At 48.4% G+C, this 23721-nt stretch overlaps 3 protein-coding genes across 4 annotated transcripts in view; 1 reads left to right on the top strand and 2 right to left on the bottom strand.

The window, feature by feature from the left end:
• The window catches only part of neu4 (sialidase 4), an 18970-nt gene extending 12357 nt beyond the window's left edge, over window positions 1-6613 (top strand). Inside the window, exons 2-4 of one of the 2 annotated variants that reach the window (XM_071358045.1) lie at window positions 29-235; window positions 3958-4213; window positions 4336-6613. In XM_071358045.1, the coding sequence (XP_071214146.1) occupies window positions 29-235; window positions 3958-4213; window positions 4336-6170 (2298 nt within the window). In that variant the 3' untranslated portion in view covers window positions 6171-6613. Of the gene's footprint in view, window positions 236-3957; window positions 4214-4335 lie in introns of both variants that reach the window. The other variant, XM_071358044.1, reaches the window with a different exon arrangement.
• Window positions 6614-6895: 282 nt separating this feature from the next.
• Window positions 6896-13135, bottom strand: LOC139548395 (P2Y purinoceptor 13-like). The gene is made up of 4 exons (XM_071358068.1): window positions 12676-13135; window positions 11685-11884; window positions 11192-11581; window positions 6896-9577 (listed from the first exon to the last, which is right to left on the bottom strand). Exons 2-4 carry the CDS (start codon window positions 11865-11867, stop codon window positions 9110-9112), a joined length of 1041 nt encoding a protein of 346 aa, XP_071214169.1. The 5' UTR covers window positions 11868-11884; window positions 12676-13135; the 3' UTR covers window positions 6896-9109.
• A 5405-nt stretch (window positions 13136-18540) lies between these two features.
• LOC139548396 (P2Y purinoceptor 13-like) lies at window positions 18541-21183 on the bottom strand. Its single transcript, XM_071358069.1, has one exon. The coding sequence runs from the start codon at window positions 19632-19634 to the stop codon at window positions 18675-18677; it is 960 nt and encodes a 319-aa protein (XP_071214170.1). The 5' UTR covers window positions 19635-21183; the 3' UTR covers window positions 18541-18674.
• Window positions 21184-23721: the final 2538 nt, after the last annotated feature.

The following is a 23721-nucleotide window of genomic DNA, read 5'->3' as shown; positions in this document are numbered from 1 at the left end:
ACACACACACACTCACACACACACACAGGACATGAGTTCATCGCCGTATTTCCCAGCGCGATCCGTGCTGTTCCGTAAGGAGGCCAATGGAGTGACGTACCGTGTCCCTGCCCTGCTCTACCTGTCCCTGTCCAACTCCTTCCTGGCCTTCTGTGAGGAGAGACTCAGCCCCTCAGATGCCCAGGCTCACCTGCTGGTCATGCGCAAGGGCACATTCTACAGGAACTATGTAGAGGTCAGTACAGGTCACAGACTTAGGTTAGGACACAAGGGCACATTCTACAGGAACTTATATAGAGGTCAGTACAGGTCACAGACTTAGGTTAGGACACAAGGTCACATTCTACAGGAACTTATATAGAGGTCAGTACAGGTCACAGACTTAGGTTAGGACACAAGGTCACATTCTACAGGAACTTATATAGAGGTCAGTACAGGTCACAGACTTAAGATAGGCAAAGTCATAACAGGTGTCCTAATACTTAATATTTCTCGAACATCTACCCTCCTACCCTCCCTCCCTGTCTCTACCCTCCCTACCTGTCTCTACCCTCCTACCCTGTCTCTACCTTCCTACCCTGTCCCTACCCTCCTACCCTGTCTCTACCCTCCTACCCTGTCTCTATCCTCCCTCCCTGTCTCTACCCTCCTACCCTGTCTCTACCCTCCTACCCTCCCTCCCTGCTCCCTACCTGTCTCTACCCTCCTACCCTCCCTCCCTGCTCCCTACCTGTCTCTACCCTCCTACCCTCCCTCCCTGCTCCTTACCTGTCTCTACCCTCCTACCCTGTCTCTATCCTCCCTCCCTGTCTCTACCCTCCTACCCTCCCTCCCTGCTCCCTTCCTGTCCCTGCCCACCCTCTCTGTCTCTACCCTCCTACCCTGTCTCTACCCTCCTACCCTCCTACCCTGTCTCTACCTTCCCTCTCTGTCTCTGCCCACCCTCTCTGTCTCTACCCTCCCTCCCTGTCTCCACCCTCCTACCCTGTCTCTACCCTCCTACCCTCATACCCTGTCTCTACCCTCCCTCTCTGTCTTTACCCTCCCTCCCTGTCTCCACCCTCCCTCCCTGTCTCTACCCTCCCTCCCTGTCTCTACCCTCCCTCCCTGTCTCTACCCTCCCTCTCTGTCTCTACCCTCCCTCCCTGTCTCCACCCTCCCTCCCTGTCTCTACCCTCCCTCTCTGTCTTTACCCTCCCTCCCTGTCTCTAACCTCATATACTTCCTCCTTGTCACTGCTCTCCATCCCTGTCTCTACCTCCTACCCTGTCTCTACCCTCCTACCCTCATACCCTGTCTCTACCCTCCCTCTCTGTCTTTACCCTCCCTCTCTGTCTCTACCCTCCCTCTCTGTCTCTACCCTCCCTCCCTGTCTCCACCCTCCCTCCCTGTCTCTGCCGTCCCTCTCTGTCTCTGCCCTCCCTCTCTGTCTCTACCCTCCCTCCCTGTCTTTACCCTCCCTCCCTGTCTCTAACCTCATATACTTCCTCCTTGTCACTGCTCTCCATCCCTGTCTCTACCCTCCCTCCCTGTCTCTACCCTCCCTCCCTGTCTCTACCCTCCCTCCCTGTCTCTACCCTCCCTCCCTGTCTCTACCCTCCCTCCCTGTCTCCACCCTCCCTCTCTGTCTCCACCCTCCCTCTCTGTCTCTACCCTCCCTCCCTGTCTCCACCCTCCCTCTCTGTCTTTACCCTCCCTCCCTGTCTCTAACCTCATATACTTCCTCCTTGTCACTGCTCTCCATCCCTGTCTCTACCCTCCCTCCCTGTCTCTACCCTCCATCCCTGTCTCTACCCTCCCTCCCTGTCTCTACCCTCCCTCTCTGTCTCTGCCCTCCCTCTCTGTCTCTACCCTCCCTCCCTGTCTCCACCCTCCCTCCCTGTCTCTACCCTCATATGCTCCCACCTTGTCACTGCTCTCCATCCCTGTCTCTACCCTCCTACTCTCCCTCCCTGTCTGTACCCTTCTACCCTCCATCCCTGTCTCTACCCTCCTATCCTCCATCCCTGTCTCTACCCTCCTACCCTCCCTCCCTGTGTCTACCCTCTTATACTCCCTCCTTGTCACTACTCTCCCTCCCTGTCTCTACCCTCCCACCATCCCTCCTTGTCTCTACCCTCCCCCTCTACACTCCCTCCCTGTCTCTACCCTCCTACACTCCATCCCTGTCTCTACCCTCCTACCCTCCATCCCTGTCTCTACCCTCCCTCCCTGTCTCTACCCTCCTACCCTCCATCCCTGTCTCTACCCTCCCTCCCTGTCTCTACCCTCCTACCCTCCACCCCTGTCTCTACCCTCCTACTCTCCACCCCTGTCTCTACCCTCCTACCCTCCCTCCCTGTCTCTACCCTCCTACCCTCCACCCCTGTCTCTACCCTCCTACCCTGTCTCTACCCTCCTACCCTCCACCCCTGTCTCTACCCTCCTACCCTCCACCCCTGTCTCTACCCTCCTACGCTCCCTCCCTGTCTCTACCCTCCTACCCTCCACCCCTGTCTCTACCCTCCTACCCTCCCTCCCTGTCTCTACCCTCCTACGCTCCCTCCCTGTCTCTACCCTCCTACCCTCCACCCCTGTCTCTACCCTCCTACCCTCCCTCACTGTCTCTACCCTCCTACGCTCCCTCCCTGTCTCTACCCTCCTACCCTCCATCCCTGTCTCTACCCTCCTACGCTCCACCCCTGTCTCTATCATCCTATCCTCCCTCCCTGTCTCTACCCTCCATCCCTGTCTCTACCCTCCTACCCTCCACCCCTGTCTCTACCGTCCTATCCTCCCTCCCTGTCTCTACCCTCCATCCCTGTCTCTACCCTCCTACCCTCCACCCCTGTCTCTACCCCCCTACGCTCCCTCCCTGTCTCTACCCTCCTACCCTCCACCCCTGTCTCTACCCTCCTACCCTCCACCCCTGTCTCTACCCTCCTACCCTCCACCCCTGTCTCTACCCTCCTAACCTCCACCCCTGTCTCTACCCTCCTACCCTCCACCCCTGTCTCTACCCTCCTACCCTCCACCCCTGTCTCTACCCTCCTACCCTCCCTCCCTATCTCTACCCTCCTACGCTCCCTCCCTGTCTCTACCCTCCTATCCTCCCCCCTGTCTCTACCCTCCTACGCTCCATCCCTGTCTCTACCCTCCTATCCTCCCTCCCTGTCTCTACCCTCCTACCCTCCCTCCCTGTCTCTACCCTCCTACCCTCCCTCCCTGTCTCTACCCTCCTACGCTCCATCCCTGTCTCTACCCTCCTACCCTCCCTCCCTGTCTCTACCCTCCTACGCTCCATCCCTGTCTCTACCCTCCTACCCTCCATCCCTGTCTCTACCCTCCTACGCTCCCTCCCTGTCTCTACCATCCTATCCTCCCTCACTGTCTCTACCCTCCTACGCTCCATCCCTGTCTCTACCCTCCTACCCTCCACCCCTGTCTCTACTCTCCTACCCTCCATCCCTGTCTCTACCCTCCTACGCTCCATCCCTGTCTCTACCCTCCTACGCTCCATCCCTGTCTCTACCCTCCTACTCTCCCTCCCTGTCTCTACCCTCCTACCCTCCCCCCCTGTCTCTACCCTCCTACCCTCCATCCCTGTCTCTACCCTCCTACGCTCCATCCCTGTCTCTACCCTCCTACGCTCCATCCCTGTCTCTACCCTCCTACGCTCCATCCCTGTCTCTACCCTCCTACCCTCCCTCCCTGTCTCTACCCTCCTACGCTCCCTCCCTGTCTCTACCCTCCTACGCTCCCTCCCTGTCTCTACCCTCCTACCCTCCATCCCTGTCTCTACCCTCCTACCCTCCCTCCCTGTCTCTACCCTCCTACGCTCCATCCCTGTCTCTACCCTCCTACGCTCCCTCCCTGTCTCTACCATCCTATCCTCCCTCCCTGTCTCTACCCTCCTACGCTCCCCCCCTGTCTCTACCCTCCTACCCTCCATCCCTGTCTCTACCCTTCCTTCCTCAGTGGGAGGACATGAGTGTTCTGGGTACGGCTCAGTTGGCTGGCCACCGGTCGATGAACCCGTGTCCGCTGTATGACGAGTTCACAGGCACCCTCTTCCTGTTCTTCATCGCTGTGCTGGGCCACACCTCCGAGTCCTACCAGCTGGTGACGGGTAAGAATGTAACACGCCTCTGCTTCATCTCCAGTAACGACCAGGGCAACACCTGGAGCCCTGCCACCGACCTCACCAAGAGGGTCATAGGAGACACCATCAAAGGTGAGACAAGGTCACAGCAGGTAGGTTGATCTCATGAGGTTATGAAGTTCTGTGTTTTATGGTGAAGTATGTGTTTATTTCACATGGTGTGATATCTCTCTGGTTGTGTTTCCCCTCCTCAGACTGGGCAACCTTCGCCCTGGGCCCGGGACACGGGATCCAGCTCAAGTCAGGCCGTCTGCTGGTGCCAGCGTACGCCTACCACATCGACTGCAAGGAGTGCTTTGGCCAGATGTGCCTGACCACACCCCACGCTTTCTGTTTCCATAGCGACACCCACGGGCGGACGTGGCGTTTTGGGGAGGCGGTGCCAGGGCCAGAGAGCGTGGAGTGCCAGATGGTGTCTGTGGATCAGGAGGATGGGACCAACGTGCTGTACTGTAACGCCCGGAGTCCTCTGGGCTGCAGGGTCCAGGCCCTTAGTCTGGATGACGGTGCTGTCTTCCAGGATGGACAGCTGGTGCAGCGGCTCACGGAGCCACGTAATGGTTGCCACGGTAGCGTAGTGGGGTTCCCCGCCCCGCTACACCTCAACCTCCGCCCTCGGCCACCCACCCACGCCAGACACTGGACATCCTTCGAGGCTAAGACTGGTGACTCCTCCCCACCCACCGCCCCTCCCCCTCCCAGCTCCCCACAGAATTTTCTTACACCCACCTGGGTGGTGTACTCCCACCCGACGTGGAACAACGTGAGGAAGAACCTGGGGGTGTACCTCAGCCTGTTCCCCCGTGACCCGGACAGCTGGTCTGGCCCGTGGGTGATCTACGAGGGCCCCAGTGCCTACTCTGACCTGGCCTACCTGGAGCTGCCGTCAGCTGGGGTCCCGTCGGCCGTGGCCTTTGCCTGTCTGTTTGAGTGCGGCACCAGCACAGCTTATGATGAGATCTCCTTCAGCATCTTCACCCTCTACGAGCTCATTGACAACCTGCCACGCAACACAAAGTCAGGCAGCCACACACAGCCACCCAGCAACACAAAGTCAGGCAGCAACACACAGCCACCCAGCAACACACAACCACTCAGCAACACAAAGTCAGGCAGCAACACACAACCACTCAGCAACACAAAGTCAGGCAGCAACACACAACCACTCAGCAACACAAAGTCAGGCAGCAACACACAACCACTCAGCAACACAAAGTCAGGCAGCAACACAAAGTCACTCAGCAACACACAGCCACTCAGCAACACAAAGTCACTCAGCAACACACAGCCACTCAGCAACACAAAGTCACTCAGCAACACAAAGTCACTCAGCAACACAAAGTCACTCAGCAACACAAAGTCAGGCAGCCACACACAGCCACCCAGCAACACAAAGTCAGGCAGCAACACACAGCCACCCAGCAACACACAACCACTCAGCAACACAAAGTCAGGCAGCAACACACAACCACTCAGCAACACAAAGTCAGGCAGCAACACACAACCACTCAGCAACACAAAGTCAGGCAGCAACACACAACCACTCAGCAACACAAAGTCAGGCAGCAACACAAAGTCACTCAGCAACACACAGCCACTCAGCAACACAAAGTCACTCAGCAACACACAGCCACTCAGCAACACAAAGTCACTCAGCAACACAAAGTCACTCAGCAACACAAAGTCACTCAGCAACACACAGCCACTCAGCAACACAAAGTCACTCAGCAACACACAGCCACTCAGCAACACACAGTCACTCAGCAACACACAGCCACTCAGCAACACACAGTCACTCAGCAACACACAGTCACTCAGCAACACACAGCCACTCAGCAACACACAGCCACTCAGCAACACAAAGTCACTCAGCAACACAAAGTCAGGCAGCAACACACAACCACTCACCAACACAAAGTCAGGCAGCAACACACAGAGCTTCCACAACACAACACAACCCAAGGAAGAGAGACCAGAGGCGAGGAAGAGGAGGACGAGGAATATGTGTGGTCTTTGCAATGTTTCCTAACTGCTAACTAACCATTCATCCTAGTGTTTTCTGCTCGTTTCCTTCTGAAGCTCATGAGAAAAGTGTACAACAGCGTCATATTTAAATGCAGTCCACAGAGTTCTGACGTTTTACGTCTGGTGATGAATTTGTTTTGTCTGATATCAAGTCCATCCACGCCTAGTAACCCTCGACTTAATGCACATACTGTGTGTTTACATGTAGTGGTTGTGTCACGATAATGCAGAAACAGTGCTATAGTAGCCATGTTTTATTGAATACTAGCCAGGGGCAGCCTACAGATGTAGGATCTTAATTTGAGCCAGTTTGCATTAGGAAATGTGAATTATTATGTGGATTATAATGAATGGACATTTTTGTAAGGGTTGATACATTTTTCATATAGGGAAAATCAAGTCTGAAATTACAAAGTGGAAATTACAAACTAAATAAGCCTTTTTAACCATTCTTTATTAAACCAACCATTCTTTATTAAACCAACCATTCTTTATTAAACCAACCATTCTTTATTAAACCAACCATTCTTTATTAAACCAACCATTCTTTATTAAACCAATCATTCTTTATTAAACCAACCATTCTTTATTAAACCAACCATTCTTTATTAAACCAACCATTCTTTATTAAACCAACCATTCTTTATTAAACCAACCATTCTTTATTAAACCAACCATTCTTTATTAAACCAACCATTCTTTATTAAACCAACCATTCTTTATTAAACCAACCATTCTTTATTAAACCAATCATTCTTTATTAAACCAATCATTCTTTATTAAACCAACCATTCTTTATTAAACCAACCATTCTTTATTAAACCAACCATTCTTTATTAAACCAACCATTCTTTATTAAACCAACCATTCTTCCTCTGCAGTATTTGTGTACTGATTGGTGCACTACATGAGCAAAAGTATGTGGACACCTGCTTGTCGAACATCTCATTCCAAAATCATGGGCATTAATATGGAGTTGGTCTCCACTTTGCTGCTATAACAGCCTCCAGTCTTCTGGGAAGGCTTTCCACTAGATGTTGGAACATTGCTGCTATAACAGCCTCCACTCTTCTGGGAAGGCTTTCCACTAGATGTTGGAACATTGCTGCTATAACAGCCTCCAGTCTTCTGGGAAGGCTTTCCACTAGATGTTGGAACATTGCTACTATAACAGCCTCCAGTCTTCTGGGAAGGCTTTCCACTAGATGTTGGAACATTGCTGCTATAACAGCCTCCACTCTTCTGGGAAGGCTTTCCACTAGATGTTGGAACATTGCTGCTATAACAGCCTCCACTCTTCTGGGAAGGCTTCCCACTAGATGTTGGAACATTGCTACTATAACAGCCTCCAGTCTTCTGGGAAGGCTTTCCACTAGATGTTGGAACATTGCTGCGGGGACTTGCTTCCATACAGCCACAAGAGCATTAGTGAGGTTGGGCACTGATGTTGGGCGATTAGGCCTGGCTCACAGTCAGCGTTCCAATTAATCCCAAAGGTGTTCGATGGAGTTGAGGTCAGGGCTCCGTGCAGGCCAAGTTCCCCCGCACCGATCTCGACAAACCATTTCTGTATGGACCTCCCTTTGTGCACGGGGACATTTTCCTTCACTGGAACTAAGGGGCCAAGCCCGAACTATGAAAAACAGCCCCAGACCATTATTCCTCCTCCACCAAACTTTACAGTTGGCACTATGCATTTGGGCAGGTAGTGTTCTCCTGGCATCCGCCAAACCCAGGTTCGTCCGTCGGACTGCCAGATGGTGAAGCGTGATTCATCACACCAGAGAACGCATTTCCACTGCTTTAAGAGTCCAATTGTGGCGGGCATTACATCACTCCAGCCGGCGCTTGACATTGCGCATGGTGATCTTAGGCTTGTGTGCGGCTGCTCGGCCATGGAAACCCATTTCATGAATCTCCCGACGAACAGTTCTTGTGCTGACGCTACTTCCAGAGGCAGTTTGGAATTCGGTAGTGAGTGTTGCAACCGAGGCTAGACGATTTTTACGCGCTACGTGTTTCAGCTCTTGGCGGTCCCGTTCTGTGAGCTTGTGTGGCCTACCACTTTGCGGCTGAGCCGTTGTTGCTCCCAGACATTTCCACTTCACAATAACAGCATTTACAGTAGACCGGGGCAGCTCGAGCAGGGCAGAAACTTGACGAACTGATTTGTTGGAAAGGTGGCCTCCTATGACGGTGCCACGTTGAAAATCACCGAGCTCTTCAGTAAGGCCATTCCACTGCTAATGTTTGTCTATGGAGAATGCATGGCTGTCAGCAACGGATGTGGCTGAAATAGCTGAATCTATTAATTTGAAGGGGTGTCCACATATTTTTGTACATATAGTGTATTTGCATGAGATGTCTGAGATACTGTGCTTTTGTCTTGCTTTCCAACAACATGTAAAGACTGCATCACCCTATACTATACACACAAACAACATACCAGTTCGTAAGCGTGTATATTACATTGTCACACTCACATTATCTAAAAGCACTCAGTCAAGTTGTTTTCCTTTCTGGTGAAATGAAGAAGAAGGAAAGTATTTTTTTGAGAAGATTAGGGAAAGGGAAGTGAGAGCTGACAGTAAATTACGCCAGGATGACTTTGCGATCATTAGAGACCGACACATTAGCCTGGGTAGACTCTTGTGTCTGGTACACATTATATTTAGAAAGCCCTGCTGCACTTTGGTTATCTGATGTAACACCAGCCATTTTGTTCCAAAATACTCGTCACACATGGGCTATCACAGAGGTGATGTGGGAACACTGCTGTCTATAGCCTATTAGACCTGCAACACTGTCTTAGTAACAGAGCCACATATCCACAAATGATTTGAGGGCTTTACTCTGGTCACAACCTGTCCAGGGGTTAACATCAGGCCAAAATATATTTACAATTTAATAGAGCTGGAAAAAAAAAACATGTCCATTGTGCTTCTAGGCCAAACTGACATCCAACATTCTGTTATGTACCATCTGTGACATCTCCAGCTGAGTGGAGGTTGCCGTGGGCGACTCCAAACCGCCCTGGGGGAGGGGCTTGCGGTTGAGTGTGGCAGTCAATCTTTTCCGGAACACCCTGCACAGGAACACATAGATCAGCGGGTCCAGACACACGTTAGTGGCAGACAGCCAGAGAGTGGTCTCCTTGGCAATGTAGAGTGCGTTCTGCGCCCGACAGTGGTTGTCTATGTTTCGGGTCTGGGTGAGAGTGTAGGGCACCCTGGCGAAATGAAAAGGGGCGAAACAAACAAAAAACACCCCCACCACCACAAAGACTTTGGCCTTGGTCCTGCGGCTGGCCGCTTTGGAGCCACTACGCGAGGCTTTGTAGGACTCGTAGACTTTCCGACTGATGAAGGTGTAACACAACAGCATCAGAGCTAGTGTTCCCCAAAACACCACCTGGGAAGAGGAGGAGAAAACTCCGTAAGGCATCAAACGTCATCATCAGAAAAGCTAAAGGAACATTTTTAATCACAAATAGGTGCTAAGTCCAGGCACTCGTGTGCTTTCAAAAGTTAAAAAGCTTTTAATGTGTTTGGCTAAGTCATTATTAAAATACACCAACGCCAACGCCTTCATCAGGGTGTCAACATGTAATCAGTATAAATGCAACAATTTCAATGATTTTACTGATATCATGTAAGGAAATCAGTCAATTGAAATAAGTTCATTTTCCCTAATCTATGGACTTCACATGACGGGGAGGGGCACAGCCTGGGAGGGCATAGGCCCACCCACTTGGGAGCCAGGCTTACCTACTGAGAAGCCAGGCCCAGCCAACCAGATTGAGTTTTTCCCCACAAAAGGGCTTTATTACAGACACAAATACTCCTCAGTTTCTTCAGCTGTCTGGGTGGCTGGTCTCAGATGATCCCGTAGGTGAAGAAGCCGGATGTGGAGGTCCTGGGCTGAGCTTTAGCCAGAGAATTGAATGTTAATTTCTCTACCATAAACCGCCTCCACCATCCAACCGGCCTCACGACACCAGACCACGTGTAACTATGCCAGCCCAGGACCTCAACATCCGGCTTCTTCACCTGCGGGATGTTCTGAGACCAACCTCCGGACAGCTGATGAAACTGTGGGTTTGCACAACCGAAGAATTTCTGCACAAACTGTCAGAAACTGTCTGAGGGAAGCTCATCTGCATTCTCGTCGTCCTCACCAGGGTCTTGACTTGAGTGCAGTTTAGGGTAGTAACTGACTTCAGTGGGAAAATGTTCACCTTGGATGTCCACTGGCACGCTGGAGAAGTGTGCTCTTCATGGGGGAATCCCGGTTTCAACTGTACCGGGTAGATGGCAGACAGCGTGTATGGGGTTGTGCGGGCGAGCGGTTTGCTGATGTCAACGTTGTGAAGAGAGTGCCTAATGGTGGCGGTGGGGTTACGGTATGGGCAGGCGTAAACTACGGACAATGAACACAAATGCATTTTATTGATGGCAATTTGAATGCACAGAAATACTGTGACGAGATCCTGAGGCCCATTGTTGTGCCATTCATCCGCCGCCATCACCTCATGTTTCAGCATGATAATGCACGGCCTCATGTCACAAGGATCTGTACACAATTCCTGGAAGCTGAAAATGTATCTTCTTCCATGGCCTGCATTCTCATCTGACATCTCACCCATTGAGCATGTTTGGGATGCTCTGGATCGACATGTACGACAGCGTGTTCCAATTCCCACCAATATCCAGCAACTTGGCACAGCATTTGAAGAGGAGTGGAACAACATTCCACAGGCCACAATCAACAGCCTGATCAACTCTATGCGAAGGAGATGTGTCACACTGCATGAGGCAAGTGGTGGTCACACCAGATACTGATGGCCCTACTATATTTTTTTAAGGTATCTGTGACCAACAGATGCATATCTGTATTCCCAGTCATGTGAAATCCATAGATTAGGGCCTAATGAATTTATTTAAATTGACTGATTTCTTATATGAACTGTAACTCAGTAAAATCTTAGAAATTGTTGCATGTTGTGTACAAGAATGTTGCCCATACTTGGCAGAAGTAGTTGAAGCCCTCGTGCCACAGCATGCCGGCCTGACCCTTCAGAGAGGTACACTTCAGCCGGCCACCAGAGAGCAACGGTGTGCGGTCACTCAGAATGACATTGGGCAGAGCCAGAGAAACCATCACAGCCCAGACGGCCGCACTCAAAGCCTGTCCCACTCCGACCCTCTGGAGGGCGCACTTCCCAAAGGGCCTGACTATCTTGAGGTAACGGTCCAGGCTGATGAGCCCCAGGAGCAGGATGCTGATGTACATGGTGGTGTAGAAGAGGACGGCAGAGTAGCGGCAGTAGAACGCACGCAGACGCCAGGAGCCCACGCCGGCGTCCGCGAGGACCTTCACCGGGATGGACAGAGTCATCAGCAGGTCTGCCACCACCTGTTGACAGACAGGCCATCACATCAGTCATATTGTTAAACTATTCTTGACAGTCGGACAACTAAATTGGTTTATCACAGAAAATAAATTCTGGTTCCCTTACTACGTTTTTCAGGTAGACCACAAAGGTGGTGGTGGTACGGATGTTGAAGAAGATCCATGCAGCCAGGCAGTTGAGTACCAGCGCAAACAGGAAGAGGGCGCTGTAGAGACAGGGGAAGACCACCGCCGTCACACTGGTGTCACGCACACACTTCAGAGACAGGTTTGATTGGCTGCCGTTCATCCTCACGCCCAGAAGAACTTTAGAGAGAAACAGAGAATAAAAAGATTGAGTGAGCAGTGTATATTATATATAGAGAGAGCGAGAGATTCAGTGTTAATTTACTCTATATTTAACACCCACAAATATACTCTATATTTAACCTACGTCCTGTCTGTTTCCAACCAATGACAAGTAATATGCAGCACAATTAGAATGCACTTTTTCATAAGACCCTTCACAATGTATATTTAAAAATATATTTAATATTAATTTGGACATTGTAAATACATTAAGTAGGTTAGTCCTCTGTACAGAGCGGTTCAATTTATGCCGATGATAGACAGTACATTTACTGTGTCAGTCGTTTCCTACAACCTCCATCTGTCTGTCTGTCTGTCTCTGTATCCGCTTGGTCTTCTGCTTTACATAAAGAGGCCAAACAGCTCAGAATCACATTTAGTGCAGTAACCGGTGCTATGGCAACCGGGGCACATTTTCAAAGTTGGATCCATTCAGGGGTTTGTAGACTGATACTCAGAAGACATGGATCCCTTTAAAATCATGTTTCTACAACTTGAGAGATTTGAGCCAAATTCCTGAAAATACACTTGATGTCCCTACACGAATCTGCATTCATTCAGTCTGATTTGGACAGCTCACGAAGAATGTGTTGTGACGTAGGCCATTAATTGAAAAAACTAAATTGAAATGCTTGAATATATACTCTTCCCTGTGACATTACAAAATATTCAATTGTTATGCAGAATTGTTATACACTGTCAAACATAATCATAAATTACATTAAATGCATGAATGAAAATGTCCTTACCTTCCTTTGATTGAAGTTTTAATGTTGAAGATGTGAAATTCACAGGAAACAAATGAAGAGAAAAACTCAGTCTTCACTCAATATGTAAAAGTAAAATATCCAATTCAGCTGTTTTTTTCCCCTTACAATCTTTCCAAGACTTAACAATTTCTCTTTATTTTCAATGGTCATATTGGGTTTCACACCGACCAACAAAACGGTCCATTTGAGCGTACTGTATGCACGTGTAATGGTATTTTCTGTAGGAGGTCTCTGGGTCTCTACATAGAGCTCGTGTGTGGCTGTCTCGTCACAATCCCAATGACTTTGCCAATGAGTGACTTTGCCTGTGTGAATGAGCCTGTACCTCCTCTCTTCCTGTTTAATTGTCCACTGAGAGGTTAGTACGGCATGGTGCCAGTCTTCCTGTGCCAGTCTCCCTGTGCCAGTGTGCGTCACTTTCACTAGTTGGTGAGCGAGCGGCGAATGCAGCAGGCAGGACACACTTCCTGACTGTGATCTTAAGAGGCCCCCAGGGCCGCACCCCATCCACTCTCCCTGGCCTAGTCCTCTCACCCATTTCAGGTTTGATTGGCTGCCGTTCATCCTCACGCCCAGAAGTACTTTAGAGAGAAACAGAGAATAAAAAGATTGAGTGAGCAGTGTATATATTATATATATATACAGTATATATATGAGAGAGAGAGAGCGAGAGAGAGAGAGAGATTCAGTGTTAATTTACTCTATATTTAACACCCAGAAAAATACTCTATATTTAACCTACGTCCTGTCTGTTCCCAACCAATGACAAGTAATATGCAGCAGGCAGGACACACTTCCTGACTGTGATCTTAAGAGGCCCCCAGGGCCGCACCCCATCCACTCTCCCTGGCCTAGTCCTCTCACCCATTTCTCTTTACTAAGTTCAAAGCCCTGTCTTAAGGATGCCAAACCAGAGCAAAGCGGCAGTGTAGTGGCGAGCATGCAGAAATCATTTGTCTCTGCTGATTGCTTACTGTCTTCAACTGTGTATCTGTGGGGCCATCTTATCTCCAGACAGGTTTGGATTGAATAGGGCCCAGAGTCCTAGGGCCCAGAGTCCTCAGCACCCTGTCTACTACGTTGCATGGTAGTGTGCATGGTAGTGTGCATGTTAGTAGTGTTAGGGGCGGCAGGTAGCCTAGTGGTTAGAGCGTTGGACTTGTAACCGAGAAGGTTGCAAGATTGAATCCCCGAGCTGACAAGGTAAAAATCTGTCGTTCTGCCCCTGAACAAGGCAGTTAACCCACTGTTCCTAGACCGTCATTGAAAATAAGAATTTGTTCTTAACTGACTTGCCTAGTTAAATAAAGGTTAAACAAAAAATAATTATAATGAAAGTGTGCAGGGTAGTGTGCAGGGTAGTGTGCATGGTAGTGTGCATGGTAGTGTGCAGGGTAGTGTGCAGGGTAGTGTGCAGGGTAGTGTGCATGGTAGTGTGCATGGTAGTGTGCATGGTGGTAGTGTGCATGGTAGTGTGCATGGTAATGGTGTGCATGGTGGTAGTGTGCATGGTAGTGTGCAGGGTAGTGTGCAGGGTAATGGTGTGCAGGGTAGTGGTGTGCATGGTGGTAGTGTGCATGGTAGTGGTGTTCATGGTGGTGGTATGCATGGAGTGGTGTGCATGGTAGTGTGCATTGTAGTGTGCATGACAGCGTGCACGCAATGCAGAGTCGGAGTAAGCATGCAACAGGCAGGATATCTCAATGCCTTTGTTTTCCTCTATTATAATTTGCTTGCGTGTGTGTGTGTGTGTGTGTGTGTGTGTGTGTGTGTGTGTGTGTGTGTTGTTGTGCTTCTGTGTTTCTTTGACTTGAAGGGTTTGTTCTGTTGTGTAATCTCTAAAACCCACCATAATTCTGTGTAACATGCAGCTGAAACATGTGGCTGAGAGTTCAAGGGCTGAAACCTTTAGTGGAAAAAGTACCCAATCGTCATACTTTAGTAAAAGTAAAGATACCTTAATAGAAAATTACTCAAGAATGCGTGAAAGTCACCCAGTAAAATATTACTTGAATAAAAGTCTAAAAGTATTTGGGTTTAAATATACTTAAGTATCAAAAGTAAATGTAATTGCTAAAATATACTTAAGTATCAAAAGTAAAAGTATGAATCATTTCAAATTCCTTATATTAAGCAAACCAGACTGTTTTTTAAATTCACGAATAGCCACTGGTAAACTCAGACATCACTCAGACATAATTTACAAACAAAGTATTTGTGTTTAGTGAGTCAGATCAGAGGCAGTAGGGATGACCAGGGATGTTCTCTTGATAAGTGTGTGAATTGGACCATTTTCCTGTCCTGCTAAGCATTCAAAATGTAATGAGTACTTTTGGGTGTCAGGGAAAATGTATGGAGTAAAAAGTACATTATTTTCTTTTGGAATGTAGTGAAGTAAAAGTTGTCAAATATATAAATAGTAAAGTAAAGTGCAGATACCCCAAAAACTACTTAACTAGTACTTTAAAGTTTTTTTTAACTTAAGGACTTTATACCACTACTATGAGAAATGAGCTTGCTGAAGCTTGAGTTTTTTTCCACCACAGTGATGCCGCTGCCATTTTATTTTGCTACACAGTTTAGTTATCAAATATCTGACTTCCTGTGTAATAGTGTTTTTTTTATATAGGCCAGAATGTGTAATGGAACCAGCAGTGAGTGACACTTCTTTCCTTGGAAATATCCAACAACTGTTTGTTACAAAACACACAAAACCATAATGAGAATAGTTTCTCTAGCACTGAGGAACCTGTATGAAATAAAAGTCCAACTGACAAACTTCTATTATGGTCATTCATTGAAGTTATTGAAGTAATTGAAGGTTATTTACAGAAGTGCTTGAAAAGGTCAGTTTTGTGTTGTATATGAAATACCATTTACTATCACTACTATTATCATTGTTTTGATGGACTCAAGTGACTACAATGGCAAGTGCCGTTCTTAGGTTAGTCACGCCCTGATCTGTTTCACCTGTCTTTGTGATTGTCTCCTCCCACCTCCAGGTGTCTCCTGTTTTCCCCATTAGTCCCCAGTGTATTTATCCCTGTGTTTCCTGTCTCTCTGTGCCAGTTTGTCTTGTTTGCCAAGTCAACCAGTGATTCTCCTAGCTCCTATTTTTTCTCCCAAGTCTCTGTTTTTTCCTAGCCCTCCTGGTTTTGACCCTTGCCTGCCCTAACACCGTATCCACCTGCCTGACCCCTCTGCCTGTCCTAACCTCGAGCCTGCCTATCCCCTGGTACTGTTTGGACTCGGACCTGGTTTATGAACTCTCGCCTGTCCCCGACATCCCTTTTGGTTTAGCCTCCGGACTGACGGGCGGCTCAGGCGGCTCCTGACAGACGGGCGGCTCAGGCGGCTCAGGACAGACGGGCGGCTCAGGCGGCTCAGGACAGACGGGCGGCTCAGGCGGCTCAGGACAGGAGGGAGGCTCTGGAGGGTCTGGACTGGAGGGAGGCTCTGGAGCATCCGGACTGGAGGGACACACAGGGCACTTGGTTCTTAGAACAGGCACAGTACTCACCAGGCTGGAGAGATCTACTGGAGGCCTGGTCCTTGGAGGAGGCACAGGATAGACCGGTCCGTGGAGGCGCACTAGAGGTCTCGAACTAAGGGCCTGAACAACCCGTCCTGGCTGGATGTTGATTTTAGCCCAGCACTTGCGGGGCGCAGGCACAGGACGCACTGTGCTGTGCAGACCCACGGAAGACACAGTGCGTAGGGCTGGTGCCATATAACACGGACAGAGGAGACGCACTGGAGACCAGATGCGCTGAGCAGGCTTCATCGCACCTGGCTCGATACCCACTCTAGCCCGGCCGAAACGAGGAGCGGCAATGTAGCGCACCGGGCTATGCGTACGCACTGGGGACATTGTGCGCTTCTCCGCATAACACGGTGCCTGCCCGGACCACCTCTCTCCACGGTAAGCACGGGAAGTTGGCTCAGGTCTCCTACCTGACTTAGCCACACTCCCCGTGTGCCCTCCCCCCAATACATTTTTGGGGCTGCCTCTCTGGCTTCCAGCCTCCTCATACCGCCGCCTCTCTGCTTTCGCTGCCTCCAGCTCAGCCTTGGGGCGGCGATACTCTCCAGCTTGTACCCAGGGTCCCTTACCATCCAGAATCTCCTCCCAAGTCCAGGACTCCTGCGATCGCTGCTGCTGCCCGTTACCACGCTGCTTGGTCCTTTGGTGGTGGGTGTTTCTGTAACGGTTCTCTTCGTCCTCCTCTGATGAGGAGTAAGAAATGTCGGACCAATGCGCAGCGTGGTATGTGTCCATAATATATTTTAATGAAATATCACTGGACACAGAAAAACAAAAGGAACAAGAGAATAAATGAAAACCGAACACAGTCCCGTATGGAACAAACACTGATACGGAAAATAAACACCCACGCAACCCAGGTGGAAAAAGGCTACCTAAGTATGATTCTCAATCAGAGACAACAAACGACACCTGCCTCTGATTGAGAATCATACCAGGCCAAACGAAAAAAACAACATAGAAAAACAAACATAGATAACCCACCCAACTCACGCCCTGACCATACTAAAACAAAGAAATAACAAAATAACTAAGGTCAGAGCGTGACAGCGCAACCCAAATGACGTTTTTTTGTTGTTATAAAAGTAATATTTATCGAACAAAAATAACATTTATTGTGTAACTGGGAGTCTCGTGAGTGCAAACATCCGAAGATTATCAAAGGTAAGCGATTAATTTTATTGCTTTTCTGACTTTCGTGACCATGCTAATTTGGGGCTAGCTGTTGTAGCATTGATTGGTACACACACAAAAGCTTGGATTGCTTTCGCTGCAAAGCATATTTTCAAAATCTGACACGATAGGTGGATTAACAACAAGCTAAGCTGTGTTTTGGTATATTTCACTTGTGATTGCATGATTATAAATATTGTTAGTAATATTTTGCGCCCTGCAATTCAGCGGTTGTTTAGGAAAATGATCCCGCTAAAGGGATCCGTAGCGCAGAGAAGTTAAGAGGTGTTAACCCTGGTGTCCTGGCTAAATTCCCAATCTGGCCCTCACAATGTCATGGTCAATTAATCATCCCCAGCTTACAATTGGCTCATTCATCCGCCCTTCTCTCCCCTGTAACTCTTCCCCAGGTCATTGCTGTAAATGAGAATGTGTTCTCAGTCAACTTACCTGGTAAAATAAGGGTTACGTAAATAAATAAAAAATACTGATGTGAGGGCAACAGCACGATAGTCATTTGGGCATGTCACCTTGTTTTTCTTGGACACTGGGACAATGGTGGTCTAACTAGGTTTGGTCCTCTACTTAAAGCAGATTGGGACTACAGCCTGGGACAGAGACAGGTTGAATATATCTGAGAAGACATCTGCCAGTTGGTCAGTACACACACTGAGGACGCGGCCCGGGGAATGTCATCTGGGCTGGCGGCTTGATGATTATTCACTCTTTTGAGAGTTTTCATCATGTCAGCCTCAGAGAGCGAAAGCACCTGGTCGTCAAATCCAATATTATTTTTCACGTAGATTCCACGTCACAATACGTTGACAAATTACGTTAAAACATTGATTCAACCAGTTTATACCCAATGGGTGGCTTTACATGCCCTGTGATAACAAGCTAAAGTAACAGTGAAATAACAGCTTGTGTGACCAAATTCATTTTACATTTAGATTTTAGTCATTAATCAGACACTCTTATCCAGAGTGACTTACAGTTAGTGCATCCATCTTAATGTAGCTAGGTGAGACAACCACATATCACAGTAATCCAACTTGCTCTCCAACAAATATGGGTAGAAACATTTTAACAAGTATAGAACAAAAGAAAACCAATCTAAGACAAAGTTGTTTAGTTTTCCTCAGGACATTTTATTCAAATTCCCTATATAGTCTACAATATGTTTTTGTCTCAATTAGAGAAATGTCCAATTGGATGATACTCCTCCCTGTCTATGTTGAGCGGTTCTCTGTGGTGCCTGATGTTATTTGTGAAGGATCCCTCCTCTGTTCAGCATCCCCATAAGTTTCTCTCTGAACTCCCTGCACAGGAAGAAGTAGAGGAGTGGGTCCAGGCAGATGTTGACGGTGGACAGCCACAGGGTCACCTTCTGAGCGATGTTGATGGAGTCTTGAGAACAGCCCATGACATTGTCGGTCTGCTGAATGGTGCGTGGGATCCGCACGATGTGGAATGGAATGAAGCACACAGAGAACACGACCAGAACCAGAAAGACACGGACCTTTGTCTTTTGCTTGCCCTGGCTGTTTTCGCTGCCGGAGTTTCTGAAGGACTGGAGGACCTTGTTGGTGATGCACATGTAGCAAACTACAACCAGTATGCTCACGGCCCAGAACAAGACATCCATGAACACAACCACCACTGTGTGAAGTCTGACCCCGGCTGGGCTCTTCATGGACATACAGGAGGCATCCGTCTTGTTGCTGGCACCCTGATTGGTCAGGATAATGGTAGGGAGAGCAGTGGCTCCAAACAGCGCCACCCACACAGAGACAGACAGTACCTTACCGAAGACCAGGTTCTGACCCAACAACCTGCCACAGGGCCTGACGATCTTGAAGAAGCGGTCCAGACTGATGAGGCCCAGTAGAGTGATGCTTGTGTACATGCATGTGTAGAAGATGACACCTGAGTAGCGACAGGAGAACAGTCGTATCCCCACAGATGACGTAGGAAGTTTACTGGCCGCCACAATAGGCATGGTCAGGGTCATGAGAAGGTCAGCGGCCACAAGGTTCTTCAGATACACCATGAAGGTGGAGGTTGAGCTCAGGTGCAGGGAGACCCAGGACGCGACCCCATTCAACATCAAGGCAAGTGGGAACATTGCAAAGTACAGACATGGGATAACCACATCTAGGTCGTGATAATTGAAAGAGCCACAGTCCAGAAGAAACAGGGGGGATGTCAGGTTAGATGTCATTGTAGCATCTGAAAAAAGGGAGAAGAAAAGTTATGGAAATATCTCAGTCAAATCCATTGTTTGCCAAATGAGGAACTTATTCTAGGACTTTCCTAGGTCAATGCGAAAACATGCAAAATGAAGACACTGAGGAAAACCTTTGAATCCCCTTGCATCATTTAACATGATTTGCATTGCTTTTGTTAGCATTAACAAGCTAGCTAGCTGCCACGGAGTGACACAGCCCCGAAGCTAGCCCTGAGCCAGGCCCACCTCCCGGCCTAGTCTGTGATCACTCGGCTACACAGCCGATGCCTCCCGGACTCTACCCCAACACGGCTAGAATCCACTACTCCACCAGATCCTTGTCGTAAGCTCTGGACCTTTGCATCGAATCATCGCTGCTAGCTAGCTGCTACTGAGTGGCTATAGTGGCTAATGCCCATGCCCTGAAGCTAGCACCAGTTAGCCGCGAGCCAGGCACATCTCCTGGCTAGTAAACAAAATTACTACAACTACAATACCTCTTTCGCCATCTGGCCAGGACCCTTTGTCGTCACGGCGCCCCGCCGTACCACCACGACTGGTCCGCCGACGTAACTCCATCCGCTGTGCCCTCAACCGGCCTTTGCCGGACGTGGGAGCAGACCCTTCTACTTACCCCGGCCTGCTGACTTCAAACACTGTGTCTCCCGCGGGCTAGTGTAGTAAAGACTGCCCCGCGGCTTCCCTGTTCCATCTATTGCTGTTCACTGGACCCTACGATCACTTGGCTACATAGCTGATGCCTGCTGGACTGTTCATTAGTCACGATACGCCATTTTGTTTATTTTTTTGTTTATCTGTCGGCTCCAGCCTAGAACTCAGGCCCTGTGTGTAGTTAACTGACCCTCTCTGCCCATTCATCGCCATTTTACCTGTTGTTGTTGTCTTAGCTGATTAGCGGTTGTTGTCTTACCCGTTGTTGTCTTAGCTAGCTCTCCCAATCAACACCTGTGATTGCTTTATGCTTCGCTTTATGGCTCTCTCAAATGTCAATATGCCTTGTACACTGTTGTTTAGGATAGTTATCATTGTTTTAGTTTACTGCGGAGCACCTAGTCCCACTCAACATGCCTCAGACATCTCCTTTGTCCCACCTCCCACACATGCAGTGACCTCACCCAGCATAACTAGCGTGTCCAGAGATGCAACCTCTCTTATCATCACTCGGTGCCTGGGTTTACCTCCACTGTACCCGCATCTATCATACTTTCCAGGTCTATGCCCAAACAGTTCGAGTTTATAATTAAAAAACGAATCTCTCCAGAAATAAGTCTCTCACTGTTGCTGCCTGTTATAGACCCCCCTCAGCTCCCAGCTGTGCCCTGGACACCATATTTGAATTGATTGCCCCCCATCTATCTTCAGAGTTCGTTCTGTTAGGTGAGCAAAAATGGGATATGCTTAACACCGTGGCAGTCCTACAATCTAAGCTAGATGCCCTCAAACTCACACAAATTATCAAGAAACCCACCAGGTACAACCCTAAATCTGTGAACATGGGCACCCTCATAGATATTATCCTGACCAACTTGCCCTCCAAATACACCTCTGCTGTTTTCAATCAGGATCTCAGCGAACACTGCCTCATTGCCTGCATCCGCTATGGGTCCGCGGTCAAACGACCACCCCTCATCACTGTCACTAGTCCCCGGGATATGCAACTTTTCATGGAAGTCAGGAACCAACAGTCAGGAAAGCAAAGACTTGCTTTTTCAAATGGAAATTTGCGTCCTGTAGCTCTAACTACAAAACGTTTTGGAACATTGTAAAGTCCATGGAGAATAAGAGCACCTCCTCCCAGCTGCCCACTGCACTGAGGCTAGGAAACACTGTCACCACCGATAAATCCACGATAATCGACAATTTCAATTAGCATTTCTCTACGGCTGGCCATGCTTTCCTCCTGGCTACCCCAACCCCGGCCAACAGCTCCACACCCCCCGCAGCTACTTGCCCAAGCCTCCCCAGCTTCTCCTTCACCCAAATCCAGATAGCAGATGTTCTGAAAGAGCTACAAAACCTGGACCCGTACAAATCAGCTGGGCTAGACAATCTGGAGCCTCTCTTTCTAAAATTATCCGCCGTCATTGTTGCAAACCCTATTACCAGTCTGTTCAACCTTTCTTTTGTATCGTCCGAGATCCCTAAAAATTGGAAAGCTGCTGCGGTCATCCCCCTCTTCAAAGGGGGTGACACTCTAGACCCAAACTGTTATAGACCTATATCCATCCTGCCCTGCCTTTCTAAAGTCTTCGAAAGCAAAGTTAACAAACAGATCACTGACCATTTCGAATCCCACCGTACCTTCTCCGCTGTGCAATCTGGTGACGAGCTGGTGACGGGTGCATCTCAGCCACGCTCAAGGTACTAAACGATATCATAACCGCCATCGATAAAAGAGAGCAATGTGCTGCCGTCTTCATCGACCTGGCCAAGGCTTTTGACTCTGTCAATTATCGTATTCTTATCGGCAGACTCAACAGCCTTGGTTTCTCAAATGACTGCCTCGCCTGGTTCACCAACTACTTCTCAGATAGAGTTCAGTATGTCAAATCGGAGGCCCTGTTGTCCGGACCTCTGGCAGTCTCTATGGGGGTACCACAGGGTTCAATTCTCGGGCCCACTCTTTTCTCTGTATATATCAACAACTGCGGGTGATTCCCTGATCCACCTCTACGCAGACAACACCATTCTGTATACATCTGGCCCTTCTTTGGACACTGTGTTAACTAATCTCCAAATGAGCTTCAATGCCATCTAACACTCCTTCTGTGGCCTCCAACTGCTCTTAAACGCTAGTAAAACCAAATGCATGCTTTTCAACTGTTCGCTGCCTGCACTCACCCGCCCGACTAGCATCACTACTCTGGACGGTTCTGACTTAGAATATGTGGACAACTACAATTACCTAGGTTTCTGGCTAGACTATAAACTCTCCTTCCAGACTCATATTAAACATCTCCAATCCAAAATGAAATCTAGAATCGGCTTCCTATTTCACAACAAAGCCTCCTTCACTCACGCTGCCAATGACTGGAACGAACTGCAAAAATTGCTGAAGCTGGAGACTTACATTTCCCTCACTAACTTTAAACATAAGCTATCTGAGCAGCTAACCGATCTCTGCAGCTGTACGTAGCCCATCTGTAAATAGCCCACCCAATCTACCTACCTCATCCCCATGTTGTTTTTATTTACTTTTCTGCTCTTTTGCACACCAGTATTTCTACTTGCACATCATCATCTGCTCATCTATCACTCCATTGTTAATTTGCTAAATTGTAATTACTTCGCTACTATGGCCTATTTATTGCTTTACCTCCTCTATCCATTTGCATCTACTGTATATAGACTTTCTTTTTTTCTATTGTGTTATTGACTGTAAGCTTGTTTATTCCATGTGTACCTCTGTGATGTTGTTTGTGTCACACTGCTTTGCTTTATCTTGGCCAGGTCACAGTTGTAAGTGAAAACTTTTTCTCAACTAGCTTACCTGGTTAAATTAAAGGTGAAATAAATACAAATAAATTAGCTTATAGACCTGTATCTACATCACTGAACTATCCCCACCTCTATCCCTATATTTAGTTAGCATTAGCGTATAGACCTGTATCTACATCACTGAACTATTCCCACCTCTATCCCTATATTTAGTTAGCATTAGCTTATAGACCTGTATCTACATCCTCACTGAACTATCCCCACCTCTATCCCAATATTTAGTTAGCATTAGCATATAGACCTGTATCTACATCACTGAACTATCCCCACCTCTATCCCTATATTTAGTTAGCGTTAGCTTATAGACCTGTATCTACATCACTGAACTATCCCCACCTCTATCCCTATATTTAGTTAGCATTAGCTTATAGACCTGTATCTACATCACTGAACTATCCCCACCTCTATCCCTATATTTAGTTAGCATTAGCATATAGACCTGTATCTACATCAGTGAACTATTCCCACCTCTATCCCTATATTTAGTTAGCGTTAGCTTATAGACCTGTATCTACATCACTGAACTATTCCCACCTCTATCCCTATATTTAGTTAGCGTTAG

Source organism: Salvelinus alpinus, chromosome 21 (genome assembly GCF_045679555.1).
Source record: "Salvelinus alpinus chromosome 21, SLU_Salpinus.1, whole genome shotgun sequence".
In the NCBI taxonomy this organism is placed as follows: Eukaryota; Metazoa; Chordata; class Actinopteri; order Salmoniformes; family Salmonidae; genus Salvelinus; species Salvelinus alpinus.
This window is presented reverse-complemented; position numbering and strand designations above follow the sequence as displayed.

Coding starts and splice junctions, on each gene's coding strand:
- LOC139548396 (XM_071358069.1), bottom strand. CDS start 19,634: ATGACATCTAACCTGACATCCCCCCTGTTTCTTCTGGACTGTGGCTCT.
- LOC139548395 (XM_071358068.1), bottom strand. CDS start 11,867: ATGAACGGCAGCCAATCAAACCTGTCTCTGAAGTGTGTGCGTGACACC. Junction 11,582..11,684: donor TGGTCTACCTGAAAAACGTA/GTAAGGGAACCA, acceptor GTCTGTCAACAG/GTGGTGGCAGACCTGCTGAT. Junction 9,578..11,191: donor GCTTCAACTACTTCTGCCAA/GTATGGGCAACA, acceptor TCCTCTTCCCAG/GTGGTGTTTTGGGGAACACT.